Raw genomic sequence first — 19129 nt, 5'->3', positions numbered from 1 at the left:
AGCAAACTAAAGCTGGGAATAGATGAACCCTTATCTTGGATGGCACCAGAAAAGTTAAAGCTGAGAGAAGCTGATATTCTCAAAGGATGCTAAGAACAACAAAAAGAGTTTATTTACATTTCTTCAAAATAAAAGGAAAAGAAGGCATGCTCATAGGTGCTCCTTCATCAGATTGGATTGGAATACTGATTTGGATACCACAAGGTTCTGTGGGCATTGTATTCTTCAACATTTTTTATTAATTACTTAAAGTCGCAGGGGCAGATTCCAATTAAATGTGGCACCAATTGCCCACATACTTCTTTTTGGATTTCAGTGAAAACTGTTCTAAGTTTTAAAAGCAAACTGTGTGAAATCAAAACAAAAAAGTGTTTTATTGCTTTCTCATGGATGCCCCTAAATTAATTTTAGCTTCCAATTCTCAACACCCAAATTTCATTTTTCATTTTTTAAGTCAAAATAAAGTGATTTTCTGAATCTTAAAGATTTACTTATTTATATTTTGAAGTGTAGATTGAATTTAAAATCTGATACTAGACTTGTTAAACGCATTCATCTGAAACATAGCATATATAAATATTTATCTGAATTTTTTAAATCCGTCAAAGTAATTTTTATTTACATGTCCATTTGCAGTAAATGTAAAACAAGATGTAGTAAAATTTCAGGAGTTTTTTCCCTTAGTCATTAACAATGTTAATAGATATAATCGAATGTTTTGTTTTTGTCAGTATCTGATACAATTTATTGTAACTTGTTAATATAAGTAATCTTTGGAAGATCAAAAGCCAAATTAATAACATGAAATAACCAGCTGTGCATAATCTTACACAAGTTAGAAATTTCAAAGACTGTTTTCAGGTTCAAAAGTATATGTATTTAAATTAACAATTCAGTAAAAGTATACTTAACCATTATTGGGTTATTTTTTAAAGGCATAATACATTTCTATAGAATTTTAGTAAAGGCATTTCACTCTAAAGGAACAATGTATCATTCAATGAAAAACTGACTACTGTTTGTTTATTTATTTTTATTTTCTATCCTGCCTTTATTATTTTTTTTATAAATAACTCAAGGCGGCGAATGTACTAATACTCCTTCCTCCTCCTATTTTCCCCACAACCACCACCCTGTGAGGTGAGTTGGGCTGAGGGAGAGTGACTGGCCCAAGGTCACCCAGCTAGCTTTCATGCCTCAGGCGGGACTAGAACTCTCAGTCTCCTGGTTTCTAGCTTGTTGCCTTAACCACTAGACCATTGTAAAAATTACAGTACATGTACAATTTTATTGTAGAATATTCTGAAATGCTTCACTTATCCACAAACAGAATTTGGTAATCAGAAAATAATGATTTCCAAATAACTCCTAAGTTATCTTATTTAAAAGAAGTATTCCAAGCTGACCTGAAGTGCTTTTTCAGCTGGGTTCTTTCTTTTGGGGGGAAGGAGGGGAAGCTAGCCTGCATGAGTTCCTTGACAGCAATTGTTTCCAGGCTGAAAACAATAAAACCCTACTCAACACTTTTGAATGTTACACTAACTTTGGAATTATTATAAAATTTTAAATGGTGTTTCAAAAAATATTAATGATGATCAGATCAGATCCACATAAAGGATCAGATCATCCCAAAACTCCTGTTACATCTTGACTCTTAATGTGTGGTCAGTTGTGATCAGTAAAATGATTCCAAATAAAAATGTTTGCATCTATTTTACTTGGTGGCACATCCTTATGTCCATATGGAGTGCTAAATACCTGTGTTCACAATAATCTATTTTAGAATTAATTTATTGGCTATTGTATGAGAAATAACCTTTCATAATCTGACAAATTAAAAACTCCTCTTCAGAAAAAAAATGGAACAAGCTAAAAAAAAGAGTCCTTAGTCCCAATCCTGACAGATTGAATGACAGCAGAAAAAAATTGTCTAAGAACAGAATCTCTGTAATGGACTCTCCATTACCCATTCTGGCATAAATTGTCCACCAGCACATTTGGGATTCTTTAACTAGACTGTAAAACAGCTTCTATTCATCATAATAATCTGAAAACCTGGAGTCAAGATTGCTCAAAAAGGAAAAGGAAAAGGAAAATCTGTTGATTAGTTACCTAGCATTGAAGAATTCACAGTCTTTTACAATTACTTCCTTTATACCAGGAGTGTCCAACCCATGGGCTGCATGCAGCCCTGAACAGCTAGTAATGTGGCCCCCCAAAACCATAAATGTTTAACATTTTGCAATTTTTTTCATGACTTGATTGCGCTCGGTGCTCGAGCGTGGACTGTGTAGGTAAAACCATGGAACGCTGTGTAGGGGATGGGGCAGTGCAGTGCTAATGCCACTGCCGCCTGCTACACACGTCATCTCGTGGCGACTTGGCATTATATATAATATTTCAACCTATCTACACGTGTTCTGTGACAACAGGTGTTTATTGTTATTATTAAGTAGACATGTAAGTTTTCTTACTTGATTATTAAACTTTGCTTTATTTGCCTACCTAACAATTTATGATGGGCTTGTTGTGTTATTTCTTAAAAATATATATTTATTCCTAAATAAATTTATTCAAGCATGGCTTCGAGGTTGTTTCAACAGAAAACAGAACCCAAAAAAGAAAAGAAAAAAAGAAAAATCACAGATGAAGGAAGAGTATTCAACGAAAAATGGACAGATAAGTACTTTTCTATTGAGACAAATACTACGGCACTATGCTTAATTTGTAGGGAACGTGTCAGTTTTCAACAACTACAATTTGAAAAAGCATTATACGGAAAAAAACATGCTGCCAAATTCGAAGCGTATCAAGGAATTTGTCATAAAGACAAATTAGCAGAATTGAAAAAATCTGTTGTCTCAACAACAAAAAATTTAAGTCACAACTCAAAAGCGCTCTATTATAAAAGCTAGTTATTTGGTAGCAAACCTGCTTACAAAAAAATCAAAACCATTTACCAATGGTGAGTTTATTAAGCAATGTATGGAAAGCGTGGCAGATATAATTTGTCCTGCTAAAAAAAGTAATTTTTTGTAAAATCAGTTTGTCTCACCAGGCTATAGCCAGGCAAATTGAAGAAATATGAAAATCTAGCGGAAGAGGTTTGAAGAGTAAAGCTGCTAATTTCAAATGTTATGCTGTGGCGTAAATGATCTGTAGCTGATGCTACAGATATGGCTCAACTTGCCATTTTTATTAGAGGTATTGATAACAAAATCTCACTGAAGAAATGGCTTCTTTGGTGCCATTAAAAGATGCAACTAAATCTCTTGATTTGTATGAAGCAGTAAAAATGACATTAAAGCGATTTTCTTTAACCATTGTCAACATATCTGCTGTATCTGCTGATGGCGCCCTGCCGATGGCTGGTAAAAGTGAGAGACTTACAAAATTGATAGATGATGCAAGTGCCTCCGGCAACTCACGACTGATGAAGTATCACTGCATACTCCATCAAGAAAATTTATGCATGCAAGCTTTAAAAATGGATGAAGTCATGCAAATTGTCATCAAAGCAGTGAATTTCATAAGGGCCAAGGGAATGAATCATTGCCAATTCCAGGAGTTCCTTAAAAGTATGGATGCTGATTATGGGGACATCATTTACTTTTCTGAAGTACAGTGGCTAAGTCGGGGTAAAATGCTGAAAAGACTTTATGATTTGTGAAATGAAATCAAGTTGTTTATGGAATCAAAATTTGTGCCAGAACTTGAAGATGAAAAATGGCTCACAGATTTAGCATTTTTGGTGGATTTGACCACTCATTTAAGTGAGTTCAAGGTGAAAACCAACTTATCACTGCAATGTTTCAAACCATAACAGTGTTTGAAATGAAACTTAAAAGTATGGCAAGCTCAAGTTATGGAAAATAATTTTATACATTTTAATGTTGGCTAAACACAGTCCTGTGAACAGCGAGAAATATGCAGCCTTGCTTTTCGGTCTGATACAGGAATTTAAGAACAGTTTTCAAGACTTCCAGAAAAATCAATATTTTGGTATATTTTTGACTCCATTTTCAGTCGACATAACTACATTACTTCCGAATTTTCAAATGGAATGCATAGAGTTGCAATCAGACATTCAACTCAAAGAAAAATTTGATCAAGTATCGCTACTGGACTTTTAGAAGACCTATCTTCCCAGAGAAAAATATCCCTCGCTTCACAATCATGCCTTATTCATGACATCACTTTTTGGCAGCATGTACATTTGTGAGCAACTATTTTCAAGGATGATGCACACAAAGAATAAAATTAGAATTAAAATTTCTGATGAGCACCTTGACAACTCATTGAGAATTGCAACCACTTTCATCGAACCAGACACTGATGCATTAGTTTCACAAAAACAAGGTCAAATATCTCAGTAGTTTTATGTTGCCATCTTTTTAAAATTTTGTAATAAAAATATTAAAAAATAAATGAAGTTTTATTACTTATATACATTAACTATATTATATATATTATGTGTGGCCCAAGACAATTCCTCTTCATTCAATATGGCCCAGGGAAGCCAAAAGGTTGGACACCCATGCTTTATACCGTTGGAACTTTGCTTCTTCATATGGAGATGTTTATAACCTCCATCCATGTTATCATCTTTCCTCTAACTAGTCAAATTATTTAAAAATATATATACATAATTTCAGAAAGAAGAGTTGAAAGTATTATAAAAAATAAGACAGAATCCATGGACACATCCAAACAATTTTATCTGCAATTTATTTTGCAAACTGGTCAAAAATGGCCACTTGTTTAATAAACACCAAGATTTAACAGGACTCTGAAAAAACTCTATTAAGCAACCCTTTGTGGTCACAATGGTACCACAGAAATTACATTTCTTTACTATCACTACTGTGGAACAGTCCCTAAAATTGGCACTAGATCATTATTTCTCAACCATCAGTAGAATGGGAGTTCCCTCCATAAATCAGGAAAGATCTCATGATAGACAGAAAACAGCAGAGATGGGAAGGGTCAATAATCTGAGGAAAATAACTGAGCATCTTGACAGAGCATTTCGTAGAGTCTGGAGGAGTGGCTTGTGCTTAGAAGCCAAAATAAAATAAAATACTGTTTTTCCATAAAATAATGTTTGTATACTTCATGGGGGAGGGAAAGAGAGGTTTAGTGCAGTGTTCCTAGAATGTCAAGAGTTGCTTTAGCTGCAGTTAAAAGTCACTCATTATTTTAGTTATAGCACTAATGTCAACAGTACTACTGCATTGTTTTATATCCTTAAAACTTATAATAATGATTACTTAAAATATGTATTTTCTTCTCAAAGAGAGAGTTTTGTTACTATATTCTTAAAACCCAGATTTTTTGATAATTACTGAGAGATTCAGCTCCAGTTTATTTCAGAGTTAAAACAAGTCTTCCTTACATTATTATTCCATTGCTCCCAGCTTCACAGACACCAAGGATCTGATTAACAAGAGAGTATCAGCCCCTCTTCCGATAATCTTTGGAAGCACCTGGGCTTTTTCCCCATCCAAGGACTGAGAGAGATTTGACACAAATTATAAGTCTCTGGGGGTGGCTAATCCCCATGCAAACTAGAAGTACCAGAAAATCTAAAACTTTTATTTTCCACACACTATAGTCTTATAGGCAGTTCTACAGCATTTACAGAAATAAAGATGATTCTCACTCCCTATATCATGCAGTTCAACATCCCAGCCAAAGCCACACTGACCAGTAGGGAAGAAGCTTTTTATAGATGGGATTTCCATATCTATTCAATGGAAAAAATAAAAACAAAAAACTACTTGGCCCCAACCCTGCACAGTTTTAGAAAGGCAGTTAAGATCTGGTTCTTTTCCCAAGGATTTCCCAGTGTATTTTAGTCCTGTCTGCCATTTAATTATTTTATCTTGCTTTAGTGATGTTAATTTTCTTTTGTATTTTTGTTTAATGGTTTTGTACGTTGCCCAGAGTTACACAGTTTGAGTTAGACAGCCATATAAATGTTCTAAACAAATAAATAAGCTCTGAATACCCTTAGATGAATCTGATTTGCTGGATCCATATGAATTTTGTAAAAGTGAGATTGTCTGGGTTATCTTAAATGAGTCCCAAAATCAGAAACTGGTTTCTCTTAATATGTAGATGATACCAAATTCTATCTCTTCTTTATACTAGATTCATCTCAGGTGGTTGGAGTACCAAATGACTGCTTAGCGGCAGTTATGGGCTGGGTAAAAGATAAAAGGCCTGTAGTTCTACAATGTTGGTGAATGGTCATATTCAACCTGTTGCAGAGGTGGTTCTGTTAAAGGATCCTACAGTACGGGGGAATTGATTCATTCAAATCTACTGCTAGAGATCCAACTGATCTCAATAACAGTTTCTACTGACTACTGTGTTAGTCAGATCCCTCTTGAATAGATATATCCAACTGCAAGACCATTACCAATACTCTAGTAATATTCAGACTAAATTTGCACATATGCAGAGCTATCTTAAAATGCTCCCTGGAAATTTTAATACTTTTGCTAACTTATAAACTACTGCAGTCCATTCTACAATTCTTCACTCTGGTGGTCTACCATTTTATTTTGTTGCATACATAGGCAAACATGCACACAGCGTAGCACAGCACAGCACAGCATAGCATAGCATTTGATTTTTTTCAGGCTATTAACAGGGTCACTAATGGAGCATATGCAATGTAACTTTAAAAATAATTCTTCTGTCTCTAAAAAAAGAGAAAGAGAATTTTTTTTTACCTAATTCCTAATTTGAAGATAAAGAAAAAATAATATATATTTATATTACAAGTCATATCATAGTCTGAAAGAAGGTCAAAGCATTAGAGAAATTGTCCTAAGCATACCACAAAATGTCCATTCTGACTGAATATCTAGCTCACTTTGAATTTATTTATTTATTTTATTTATATTTCAAATTTCCATCACTGCCCACATCCCCCAAAAAGGGGACTCTGGAATCATGGAATATGGCTAAAAACTATAGTTCCCATAAGCCAGAAATGTCTGACTTGAACTCAGATATATAAAAATATGGCACATAAAGGTTATATCAAACAATTTTCAAAAATACATTAACACTTTTTAAAATGCATATTATTTTATGACTGTAGTAATGTACTTTTCTCAGTTGCAGAGTACTTTGTTAAAATCCTTCCAAATTAGGAAAACAGCACATATATAAAGACGGCACTTTAGAAATTCATCTGTACCCCTCCAAGGAGAAGCTTTACAATCTTTGCATTCCTTTCCAAAACTCCACTCACCTACACAATCTCCTCTAATTGTCAGAATATGCAGAGATTTTATTTTGCAAGGTACCATATTTCCATATGTACCAACTAAGAACAAGGACATTAAAACAAATATCTTGGTAAGTATATGCCTACTTCAATGGGTAGTGTCCATTTTCAGCATGCAATAAACATGAAAAATCTCATTTTAGTCCAGCAAACTGATAATTGATTCTGGCAATGCACAGGACTATACAGTACCCTTATTATTTAGACTGTGTCCATCCACTTTGATGTATTCCTTGAATATCATGTGTTATGAGCTGGAAGGATGGATAATTTAAACCTCATCAGGAAATTTTACTTCCAAGGGATCCTCAGAATTGATAATATTACAGTTTCATCCTGACAGGTGGGACAGAGCCTAATGCAACCTAGCCTTTCATCTAGGAAGCTCTTCTGTCAAGGACTTCTTCCTTCAGTAAGGAAGTAGCAAAAGTGTTCTGAATATTCCTGTTCAAAGTCTAAAACTACAGAATTTCACAAAACCTCCTGAATATTCTAAAAACACAAGAGGGTAGCTGTGCATTTGTGCCAATATGTAAGGTTTTAATGAAAAATTATCTTTTTAACCCAATGAAGTAAAATCTCTAGGTACAAAAAGGCATGAAATGGGTAAAAGGAAATACAGGGAAAAACAACGATCAAATACAGTTTTCCATCAGACTGTAAATTACTATAGTCTAATCACAGTCTAATCAAATTAGTTTCATATTACTAACAAATGAACAAATAAGATCCACTGACATTTCTAAATTTCCTGTTCTGAACAGGAAGCTCTGCTTAAATTCAAGTAGAAATCTCTGCATGACTGGGAACCTTTATCACAACACAGATTGTACTCATGTTCAAGTAACACTGAAAACTTTCATGCTGAATATGGGGAGAAACTGGAAGTCTGCAAGCAGGGCCAGCTGGCACAGGCAAGCACATTCATTTCAAGATCAATGGGTGTAACTCCATCCAACGTCTGTTAGTGTACCCTATTCAAACAAGTTCTACTCTATACTAGATACATAGGTATAAATGATTTCTGCCCACAAACCATAGGCCATATGCCTTGGGGCATAAATTAGACATGCATCCAAATACTGGGTACCATCTGCACTGCATTGCACTGCTTTCAGTGGGATACACATCTAGTATGCATTCTGTTAACAGTCTGGATTCTGCAGCAACAAGAACTGGATAGAGGCATAAATGTTGGAGCTATAAATATTAAAGTAAAAAATATATGAACAGATTTTACTTAAACAGTCTCATAAATCAATAATTCACCAAGTCCAGTATACTGTTTTCAACATGAAACCTACAGAGGAGATTAAAAATATCCAAATATATATTTCTTTATACCATTGGCCCCTCTGTTACTTGGCACAAGCTATTCCATCAGACAACAGCACAATGGAGAAAATAAGGTATCTACCACCCTTCTGAAACATTAGTTCTATCACAATCTTATCACAACTTCTACGAGACTACAGTACAGCAGAAAAAGTTGAGAACAGAATCATTCTATCTGCTCTGCTAAAGTATCAGCCACATCAGATTCCTCTTCTGTCCCGAGCTAGTTTAATCCCAGCTAATCATAAGAATACATGTTTTTATGCTGCTTAATTTTTAGAATGTACAATTACATTTTTTCTTCCCCTCTTCTTCCTTTCTTTTAGATTGCAAGTAAAAAATTACTGTATGTAAATTGCATTAAATTTTGCTGAACAGTGAACATGCTTCAAATAAATAAACAAATTACACTGAGAATACAGTTCATAAAATAAGAAAATTTATCTTAACTGAAAAGCTAGTTACTATTAAATATTTCATATTGGATAAATTAGAGCCCCAATATGTTTACACTCTGTTATTTTACAAAGAACAGGCACTTTGAAAATTCAAAATTAATATTTATTTTGCAAATGTTTTTCAAAAATTATTATCCATGTTCATATCTATCCCACAATTCAAAACAGTTAAATGTGTACACCATGAGTACCAAGCACACATATATTACTATATAATAAAACTATTTCTGAGTACAGAATTACTAGTATTTCTCAGTACTAAAGATTAAAATGTGGCATGTTTTGTTTTTTTTTTACAATGCTAAGCGATACCCTTTGGGAACATCTGAGGCTATCGCATCCACACAGAATGCATTTATCCTCAAAAGCATAATAGCAAGGGAATTCATTCATTGTATTCTCTGGCAGTTATGACACCATATATTTTATAGAATACTGATGTTTTTACATTCAGACCTCAAATTTGATTTCAGTCCAGCAAAATGTATTTATACTTAGTTTGATTTGAATGGATAGTAGATAATGTCCTTCCAATATAAATTTAGAGAAGATTGACAACATAGCTGCTGAAGACCAGATACTGCAATTCATCCTAGGGTGTGCAGCTACAGTACACAGGAATTGCCTCAAAATGCATGTGAACAACCTTCATGGATAAAGATATATGGGCAAAATCAGATCTTGTAGCAGCACATTAAAATGTGGTCTTTGAAATCACTTCTGCACATTTAAAAAAAATTGTGATCATAATATCCTGCAAACACTATACTAACAACTTCAATCTTACTTCATGTACTATAATTTGCTTAAATTCCATATATAAAATCTACGTATCAACATTTATCTAACATATGAATTTAACTGATACTGTTGGTATTTTGAAAATTCTGTTGGCTACAGAAACACTATTTCATTACATTTTTATATAGTCTCATTCTAATACTGCAAAATCTGTATGTGTCTAATTTTAGCCCTCTCTGATCTAATACACAAAATATTTAAATAATTATTGGATGCAAATAACTACTTCCATTTATTTCTAATGCAACTATTTTTTATCTCCTAATCCAACCACAAGATTTATATTTGCATAGCTAAAGTTTAAATGAAAGATGCATTAAATTCCATGGGATTTGTACAAGATCAAGAATCAACGTGTGCACATACATATATTCCTACCTTTATATTTATAGTTCTAGTCCTGCCTGAGGCATGAAAGCTGGCTGGGTGACCTTGGACCAGTCACTTTCTCTCAGCCCAACTTACCTCACAGGGTTGTTCTTGTGGGGAAAATAGGAGGAGGAAGGAGTATTAGGTATGTTCACCACACTGAGTTATTTATAAAAATAATAAAGGTAGGATAGAAAATAAATAAAGTTCTTTCACTATCTTTCAAATCCAACTCATTAGAGACACCTGTTTGGCCTTGTGGGAGATACTAGTTCTATCTGTTGTTTATAGTGCTTGGTGCTTTTATTGAAGCTGATTAACAGAATAAGTAATGCAGTATAGAGTAGTCGGTCAAAAGTGTGGCCCATAGACTAGTAGCATCCCTTTTGTGGTACCCAAATTGGTGTCAACATCTTTCTGCATTTTGGTTTGCTGGGGGGATATTACAAGGCAAAATGGATTTATAAAATGTTGCAGACTTAAGGCACCCATTTAATCTATTAAAAATTCCACCCTCAAAAAATCAGGTGCACTTTAGGTGCTAGTCCTGCCCACTTCTGGAATGTTGCTACTGACAACATTGGCATGCAGTCCCCAAGTTGACAAAAGTAGTGTGCTCCTGATCTGGAGCAAAGGGTCATCATTCAATTCTTAATTATTTTAACTAAGTATCCAGAGGTTAAAATGAGTTGTGTGCAAAACTCTGTAGCCCAGTAATGGAACATTCACAAGCATTTTTTTTTTCCAGAAATGATTAAATCAGAATAGTGTGTTGTGAACATAACTTGGTCTCAAAACAGGCAGACATATAGCAGCATTTGCCAAAATTAACTATACAGTAATCAACTGTACAGGATTGGGGTTTTTGAAACAGAACAAGGCTAAATTGATGCATGCATTTGTACCTCATGTTTGATTATTGCAATATGCTGTGCAGTGTATAATATGTTGTATAATATGCTGTATGTACAAAATCAGTTAACAACTAATGCAGAATGTCCCTATCTGCCTCCTTCCTGCTGAAAACTGCAAAATATGAGTTCAACAAGTGTTGCAGCAATTGTATTGATTGCCAACTGCTTTTGTTTCTTATCTGAATTCAAGATGTTAATCTGTACCTTAAAAATGTTTCTACCCTAAAATCCAGAAAACTGCCATGTCCTCACTTCTATTGTATGCTTTTGCTTTTATGCAAGAGAAAGGAGGGCTTTTAACTTCCAGAGGCTATGGATTTCCTTGAAGCTATGGAATGTCCCTCTTACCAACAAGAGTGTTCTTTCTCTGCCTTTCATAAGAATTAAAAGTACTGCTTATTCTTATTGCTTTCAGATTATGTTTTATGTTCTCTGCAAGCAATGTATGGCATGTGAATATATGTATTGTAATAAAGTCACAATGAACCTGAGCTTGATGCTGGTGCACAATAAGGATAAAGAACTTTATGTCTAATTTTAGATCTCCATTGTATACCCATGGGCATGATGGCCTAACATGACATGCTGTCTGCAATTATTTATATCAGATTGCTTAATTAACATAAGCACTCACACACAATTAAAAACATATAAACTTTTGTGCTACTCTTCTGCCTGGTAATTGTTTCTTACAATATAGTTCAATTTTCTTTCTGATTGAAAAGTAACATTTTGCATTAGCTGATAGAAAGCCTAAAGACTGATAACCAATAGTTGTTAACATTCATTCGTTCAGTGTATATCTTCTTTCAACATGAATATGAATTGAATATGAATAATTGAACACTGAATACCATGAACATCCTAGGTGGCTAATGATGATTAAATTACAAAAATCTTTATTTTAAAAAAAAATTGCTATTAAAATTAACCGAATTACTCTAAGCCTAGTAAAATATATGCTTTATGCAAATTTTCTAAACATAGAAAGACTGGGAACTAAATACAATTCAAACAAGAGTGCATTCCAAATCACTGAAACAATGCAGGAAAAAACCTTCTCCTGTATGCAAGATAAATGAAATTCGAACAGTGGATCCATCATTAAAATATATATATATTTCCTAAAGATCTTGTTCACCCTACAGCACCTAACCATTTGGGCTTTAAAGGTTCATGACAATACCTTAAATTGTGCTTGATAAGCAACTGGAACCATTACAGACATGTAATGCTTTTACCTTGCACCAGTTAGCAGCTTAGCTGCTATGCACCAACTGCGACTTTGAATAGGGAGGGTGAAAGTGAAATGAATTAAGGTATTGGAGAGAAGGGAATCCCAAAGCCATGGATTCTAATGAAAAATGGGAGTGAATAGCCCTATGGAGGATAAAAAAAAGAGAAATAAGAAACAACAAAACTGGGGCTGTGGAGGAAAGAAAAAGGTTTGGCTTTCCAGGGGACTGAGATTTGGGAGGTGAATTTCTTTATAGAAATGTGAAGAGATATTTGCTGGCACAGACACAAACAAAACTAAGCAAGTTCACTGGCATACAAAGATAAGTGGGGTGCGTCTTTTACTTTTTTCCCCAATTGATATATGCATATGTTCCTGTTTTTCTGCTTGTTATCTGCCCAGAGTTATTTGATCAAGATGGGTGGTCATATAAATTTATATCATAAAAAATAAGTAATAGAAAAAGAAAGTGAGAATTTTTTGGAGCTGAAAACTGGGTTCAAACAAGTGGCTTTGTTGCTTAGACCCACTTTGGCTTTGTAGTGTACTCATTTTCTTGGACAAATGACTTGCCTTTTAACTTTTACACTTCCTCTCCTATTATGGTCATTAGCATGAACTACAGCAACCATTTTGTTAATGCACATGACATTTTGACAGCCATTTTGTGACAGCACCCACAACACTTTTTCAAAGTCTGAAATGTGTTTGTAATGCCTCCGGTTGTAAGAGATTCTTAACTTTAATAGATATATAACAAGTATTTTGCATAATTGAAACTGGGCAGAAAATATTGCTGATAATTTTTTTAAAAGCTATGAATGCATGTGTGCATGCACGCGTGCACGTGCACACACACACACACAAATATCTATTAGCTTGGTCTGAATATTCAGACAAACTTTGAGAGGGCCAAGGAAAAAATAAATAATGGTATGGCTACAAATAGGTCAAGATTCCATTATTAATAGCTGGGAGTCCCCAGTGACAGAAAACAAATTTGAACCACTCTGCACATAGATCACTTGTTTCATCTATCTAAGTAAATCACTTTCATTTAATTTTAAATATTAAATATTAAGTACTGTCCTAGGTTACCACTGCACCTACAACAAAATCTGATCTCTAAGAAATAGCTGTTAGAGACGGTCCTTTGAAAGAAAGCATGTATTGCCAATGTTGACTAATGAAAGGGATTAAAGAAAACTGCAAGTTAATCAGTAACTGTTTAAAGTAACAGTGGGACATGGGAGACAAGTGCAATAAGAAAATATTCATAGTTTAATTGAATTACATCTACAGACTTGTATAATCATGTAAGGAAGCAGGGAGTAGCTCAGCAAATGCATACTGTTACTCACTAGGAAACCCTACTGACATCAATTACCTGCATTTGTAGGGTATGGAATGACAAACCTCCTGCTCCACTTTGGTCTACCAAATTACCAATAACCATGTTGTTCCCTTCTTTTAATATCCCACAGGAGAAGCTCGAAGTTTTCATCACCTCAGCAGCTACCACTCAGCTTTCACAAATAGGTATCTCCATATTCCCTCACTTCCCTCTCTTGTTATAATAATGGCCATTTTTTGGATAATCAGCTAATTTTTAAAAGTTCTGGAATACAGGAATAGTAATAGAAAATATTAGCAATGATAATATAGACAAATATAATAGAAAGTACTTCCTGACCTCTCCTTTTATCTTGATCAACAATAACTATGTGATTTTCTACAAACACAATATAAATGGGACTATAGCAGAGTCCATGGACTTGTCCATGCAGTAGTGTGTGTGTGGGTGGGTGTGTGTGTATCACAATATTATAATAACAGTTATCTCAATAATCTGGCCGATTTTCGTTTTCTCTTCAACCGATGATGACACCAAATCTATTATCACAATTTGTGCAACTGCTTGCTATTAATATTTGGTCAGTTTGAGTATTCCACAGCATCGGAAATACTTTATCTTACCATAATGATTAAAAACCAACAGCCAACACTTCACATCTCCTTATATATCCAGAAAGGTGGGAGGCAGTCAGAAGGAGAAAGCTGCTTATTCTACCCTCTCTAGCCCTTGCCGCGAAGGCATGTGTTTTAAGTGCACGGTAAAGGAATTCTCCTTCAGCCTCGGAGTGGGATGTTTATTGGGGAGATGAAGTAAAGGGGTGGGGGGGGGAGATGCAGAACGGAGCTGTCACACTCCCCACAGAGGACGTGAGAGCAATCAGTACGCCTGTGGCTATGAGGGTGGCAGTCGCCGGCTCCCCTCCTCTTCCGAGAGGCAGCCCAGGCCGCCTTTCCCGGCCAGGGCAGTCTTCTCCGCCGCCCCCGCTTTGCCCGGGGAAGTGGGTGTCAGCCAAGGCCTCTTGCCCGCTCACTCACCGGGTGGAGGTGCCCTTTCTCACATCGCACATCATGCACTTGAAGGCCTCGGCGCTGTTCCGGAAGGTGCACACGCTGCAGTCCCAATAGCCCTCGTCGGAGGAGGGTTTCGGCTGCCGCTTCGGCCTACCCAAAAAGCGGGGGGGAGGGAGGTGAGGAGGAGGGGGAGGACAAGGAAAAACGGAAGGCGATTTAAGACACAAAACAAGACATCGCCGCGGCCGCCCGCTCCCTCCCTGCTTCCCCTCAGGGCCTTGCTTCGCCTCGGCCGCCGCTTCTCACCAACTACCTCGTCTCCTCCTCGTCTCCTCCTCCTCCTCTCCTCCTCCTCCTCCTCCTCATCGCCACCGCTTCTGCTACGTTGGGGGGCGCCAAAGGCTTTGGCAGCGGCGGAGGGAGAGGGGGCGAAAAGAAGACGGCGACGCCGGCCCCACAGCCCCGCCGCCGCCTCCCCTCTCCTGACCGGCCTGCCCGCGGCGGCCCTTTGCCTGCCTGCCTGCGCGCCTGCCCGCCCGTTCGCTTTCCTTTCCGCCCTCCTCACCTTGTGGGGCTCTTCTTGTCTCCCATGCCGGCTCCAGACGCGTCTCCAGACCGGCGCGGCCCTTTGTGTATTTGTCAATAAGGAGGAGCGAGCGGAGGATCGGAGAGGCGGGGGCTGGGACTCAGGCGGAGGGACTCAGTGAAGGGAAGCAGCAGCAGCAGCAGCAAGAGGAGGAGGAGCCGCTGCAGCCGCTGTTGCTGCGGCGAACAGCTACCGCCTCCCGCTTGTTCCCAAGCGCGGCCGCCGCCACCTCCAGCTGTCGGGGAAACTCCTGCTGCTGCCGCCCCCCTGCTCAACCCGACCCTGTGCCCCCCCTTTCTTCTCCTCACTCACGTGTTCCCCCCGTCGCCAACCAGCGGCAGCCCACAGACAGGCCGACGCGCCCTAGACGGCGGTGAGGGCAGAGCGGAACGGCTCTCGCCTTCCTCAGGCGGCGGCAAGAAGGAGCCCGCTCTGGGGCCAGAAGCGCCGCCGCTGCTTTCCTCTTTTGCGCAAAGACGCGTTCGCCTTGCCAGTGTGCGCTCTCTTCCCTAGTCGTGAAGTCGTACCCTTTCGTAGGCCGAGCCTTTTAGCCAGCTACTGCCCTAATTTCCAACTTAGCGCAGTCGCTCATTCGGGTTGACTTTCCCAGCACGCCCACGTCGTCAGCCCCACATCATACCCTTGGATTCCGTATAAATCCGGAGTGACACTGTTCCAGTTTACAATCGGTAAGGAGTACAATGCTGACTTCAGATATGTTTATTTAATTTGGACCCCGAACAGCTGAAATTATCTCCCTCCAAGGCATTACAGGCACATACTGCTGTCGTACAGCTGTCAGATCTCAGCTAAGACAGGGTCAACTTGCAGTGAATGATTAAGTATGCAAACTGCTGAATATGATTGTGGTAAAGTAGCTGATCTGCATTAAGCAATTTTAAGCATGTAAGTACGTGGAGTACATGCTCATCCCCTCTATCCTTGAAGGAATCACAGAATGTGAAAGGTAATATGGCCAGATGCCCCATTATTATTTAGACTCATTACTGAAAATGATTACTGTGGCATCAGTTTGCTATACTTATTTCAATTTTAGTGGATACATTATTTTAATATTTTCCTGAAGCAACCTAGGGCTCTTCCACATTTGCCCTTAACCGTGGCATGACCATGGCTTATTGTATGTACTTTTTTTCTGCCATTACTTCATGACATTGTCTTTGTCTTGTCTCCAGGCCTATGGCAGCTTTAAATCAGCCTTTAATCTGTACCAGTATTTCCTTCTTCTCCTGATATAATTTGTGCTATAGATACAATCTGACATGCTTCACCTACCATTTGATTACAGATACAGCCAGGGGTTGGAATCTGCCTCACTCCTGTTGTCCACTTTAGGCTACTGCAGACATGTCCCCCCCCCCTTTCAGTCACTGGGCACTGTCCATGGCCATTTTGACTTGGACTGCAGGAATCACCAGACACCTGGCTTTTATAGAAGCATCTGCCTTTATAATGCTTGACCAGTGTACACAGGGAAGGATAACAATAGTGATAGACTGACAAAATATGCTAGCAGATGAGGGCAGGTTGTTTCATGGGAAGAGAGATGGGAAATTTGGAGGCAATATTTATTTCAGGCCCCTAATCTTGTACTTTGAGCTAAGCATTCTGGTAGCTGGGCACCATCAGCTTAGACTGATGTTCTGAATGCCAGATTTATCTAATATCATCCACAATGAAATCACAGACGAGGGCACTTCTGACACATATCACCAAAACTTAGCTGGACACAGAATACAAGGTATCTCTCAGTATGGTCTGTCTGGCTGAGTTTTAGGTCATTCATAACCCCAAAGCATGGAGGTAGAAGGCAATTGCGCATTGCAAGACCCTGGTTGTTGTAAGGAACATTGTTTCACAGGTAGCTGGATGCAAGACTGTATTTGTGAAGTTAGGCCTGAATGACGAGTATGTTGCTATTATACTTTTCTCCTAGCACTCTAGCAGTATCCCTTCCTGAACACTTGATATTATTTGAGGGGGGTATGGATTTGACTAGGTTAGAAGGCTTGTCTCTGGTGCCTGATGGATCAAGAGACTTTTCAGACAGAGATTGGGGATTTCATCAAGGGAGTTCTATTGAATGTCTCATCAGCTTCTAAAATATGGAGGCAACCAAGATACTAAATAGGATTGCTTCTGAGTGGCCTTTCATTGGTTGCAGATCCTGAACAGGCCCTTCGTTTTCTGAAGAGCTGTGGGAGATGTGACTAAAGAGGTCTGGAATGACCTGATGGAAAATGAATATACAGGCAAGGGTACGAACTTAAATTTGAGCCCATTGTGGCAATTAGGGCAACAATGTGTAAATATGTCTCTATAATGTGAGCTAGCTGCCTTATTAAGAGTATCCTGAGCCCTTTTATGGAAGAATAGGCCAGAAGAGCCAATTGGTGGTAAGTTGCAATTATCTGGCTGAACATTTGTGACAAAAATCACTTGTATTAGCTTCAAGTAGGAAGCCGATTGAATGGAATTCAATGAAAAGGAATAATGCCTTGCGATGTTATTTGGGAAGTTTTTGAGTATATGGTTCTTGAATCAGCTTTGCCATATGTCCCCACCCCACCTTACTGATAAAGACAGCCTTGGAGGTGATAGGAAGAATGTTTCAGGTTACAATCAGTACCTCTTTGAGGGAAGGAGAAGTTCCAGTAGCTTTGAAAGAGGCACTGGTTTGATCTCTGCTCAAGAAACTAACTCTGGAACCTATTCTACATAATTACTGTTGTGTTCCTAGCCTCCTTTTTCCAGAAGTAGTGTCCAGGGAAACTTCGTGTGGTGCATCAACTGCAGGGTTACTGTATCAAACAGGAGGTACTGAAGAAGGCTGCTCATGCCCTTGTCATCCTGTTACTAGATTATTGTAATTAGTTGTAAATGGTGCTGCCCTTGAAGTTAAGGTGGAAACTTTGGCTGGTCCAAAATGCAATGGCCCACATGCTTACTGGGCAGTCTTGATACTGCTGTATTGGATAATGCTGTGTTTCTGAATGCAATTCAAAGTGCTGGTCATTACTTATAAAGTCTTATATAGCTTGGGACCTTGGTATCTCTTATACTGCCCTTCCAAGATAGATTCTGCTTGCTCAACCCAGATGAACAGAGAACACATGCTGAGGTTCTTCCCTACTGTGAAGTGCAGTGAGAAGGGGCATGATGGTGGCCATTCTGTGTGAGGGATCCCCTGCTTTGAAACTTGCCCCATCCCCAAGGGGCAAGTAGATGCTATTCTTACGGCTTTCTAAAGGCTACCTGGTAGAGCTGGCTCTGTGTCATCCCCACCAGTTAGCCTGGACCACAGATCAACTCCATAGGAAAGCTAAAACTACTTTTATAGAGAGTGGCTATAACAGAATCTTGTAAGTCTGATTGTGCTGTACCTCTTCCCCTTCTTATACTCTTGTGAATTAGGGAGGTGTCTGTCTTCTGCATACTTTCTGCTTGTGGTTTTCCTCATCATTTTGGTAATGGATTTCATATATCTCTGTCAAGATCATCTTCCTTACTGTCTATACTCTGGAATTTGATTGTATACAGCCATTGCTGCCAGAATGGTCAGTTTAATGGTCTATTATCTGCATTATTACCATTATACTAGTCTATTTTATTGTTATATTTATGTTTTATGTACTAGCTAGAGCTCTTGGGATTGAAGTAGCTGAAGGAAGGAAGACAGCTAGGTTTTGAGATATACAAAAGAGGGAATGCACAGATCTTCTCTCTCCTTATTTTAAC

General features: G+C 37.9%; 1 protein-coding gene across 1 annotated transcript in view; it reads right to left on the bottom strand.

Moving 5' to 3' along the window:
• The window catches only part of YAF2 (YY1 associated factor 2), a 28370-nt gene extending 12752 nt beyond the window's left edge, over positions 1-15618 (bottom strand). The window contains exons 1-2 of the mRNA XM_063309416.1: positions 15350-15618; positions 14809-14934 (exon numbers count right to left, since the gene is read on the bottom strand). Coding sequence (XP_063165486.1) covers positions 14809-14934; positions 15350-15375 — 152 coding nt within the window. The 5' untranslated portion in view covers positions 15376-15618. The remainder of the gene's footprint in view (positions 1-14808; positions 14935-15349) is intronic.
• Between the last annotated feature and the right edge of the window lie 3511 nt (positions 15619-19129).

This window comes from Candoia aspera, chromosome 7 (genome assembly GCF_035149785.1).
Source record: "Candoia aspera isolate rCanAsp1 chromosome 7, rCanAsp1.hap2, whole genome shotgun sequence".
NCBI classification, from domain to species: domain Eukaryota; kingdom Metazoa; phylum Chordata; class Lepidosauria; order Squamata; family Boidae; genus Candoia; species Candoia aspera.
Note: the sequence above shows the minus strand (reverse complement) of the source record. Positions and strands in the feature narration are given on the sequence as shown.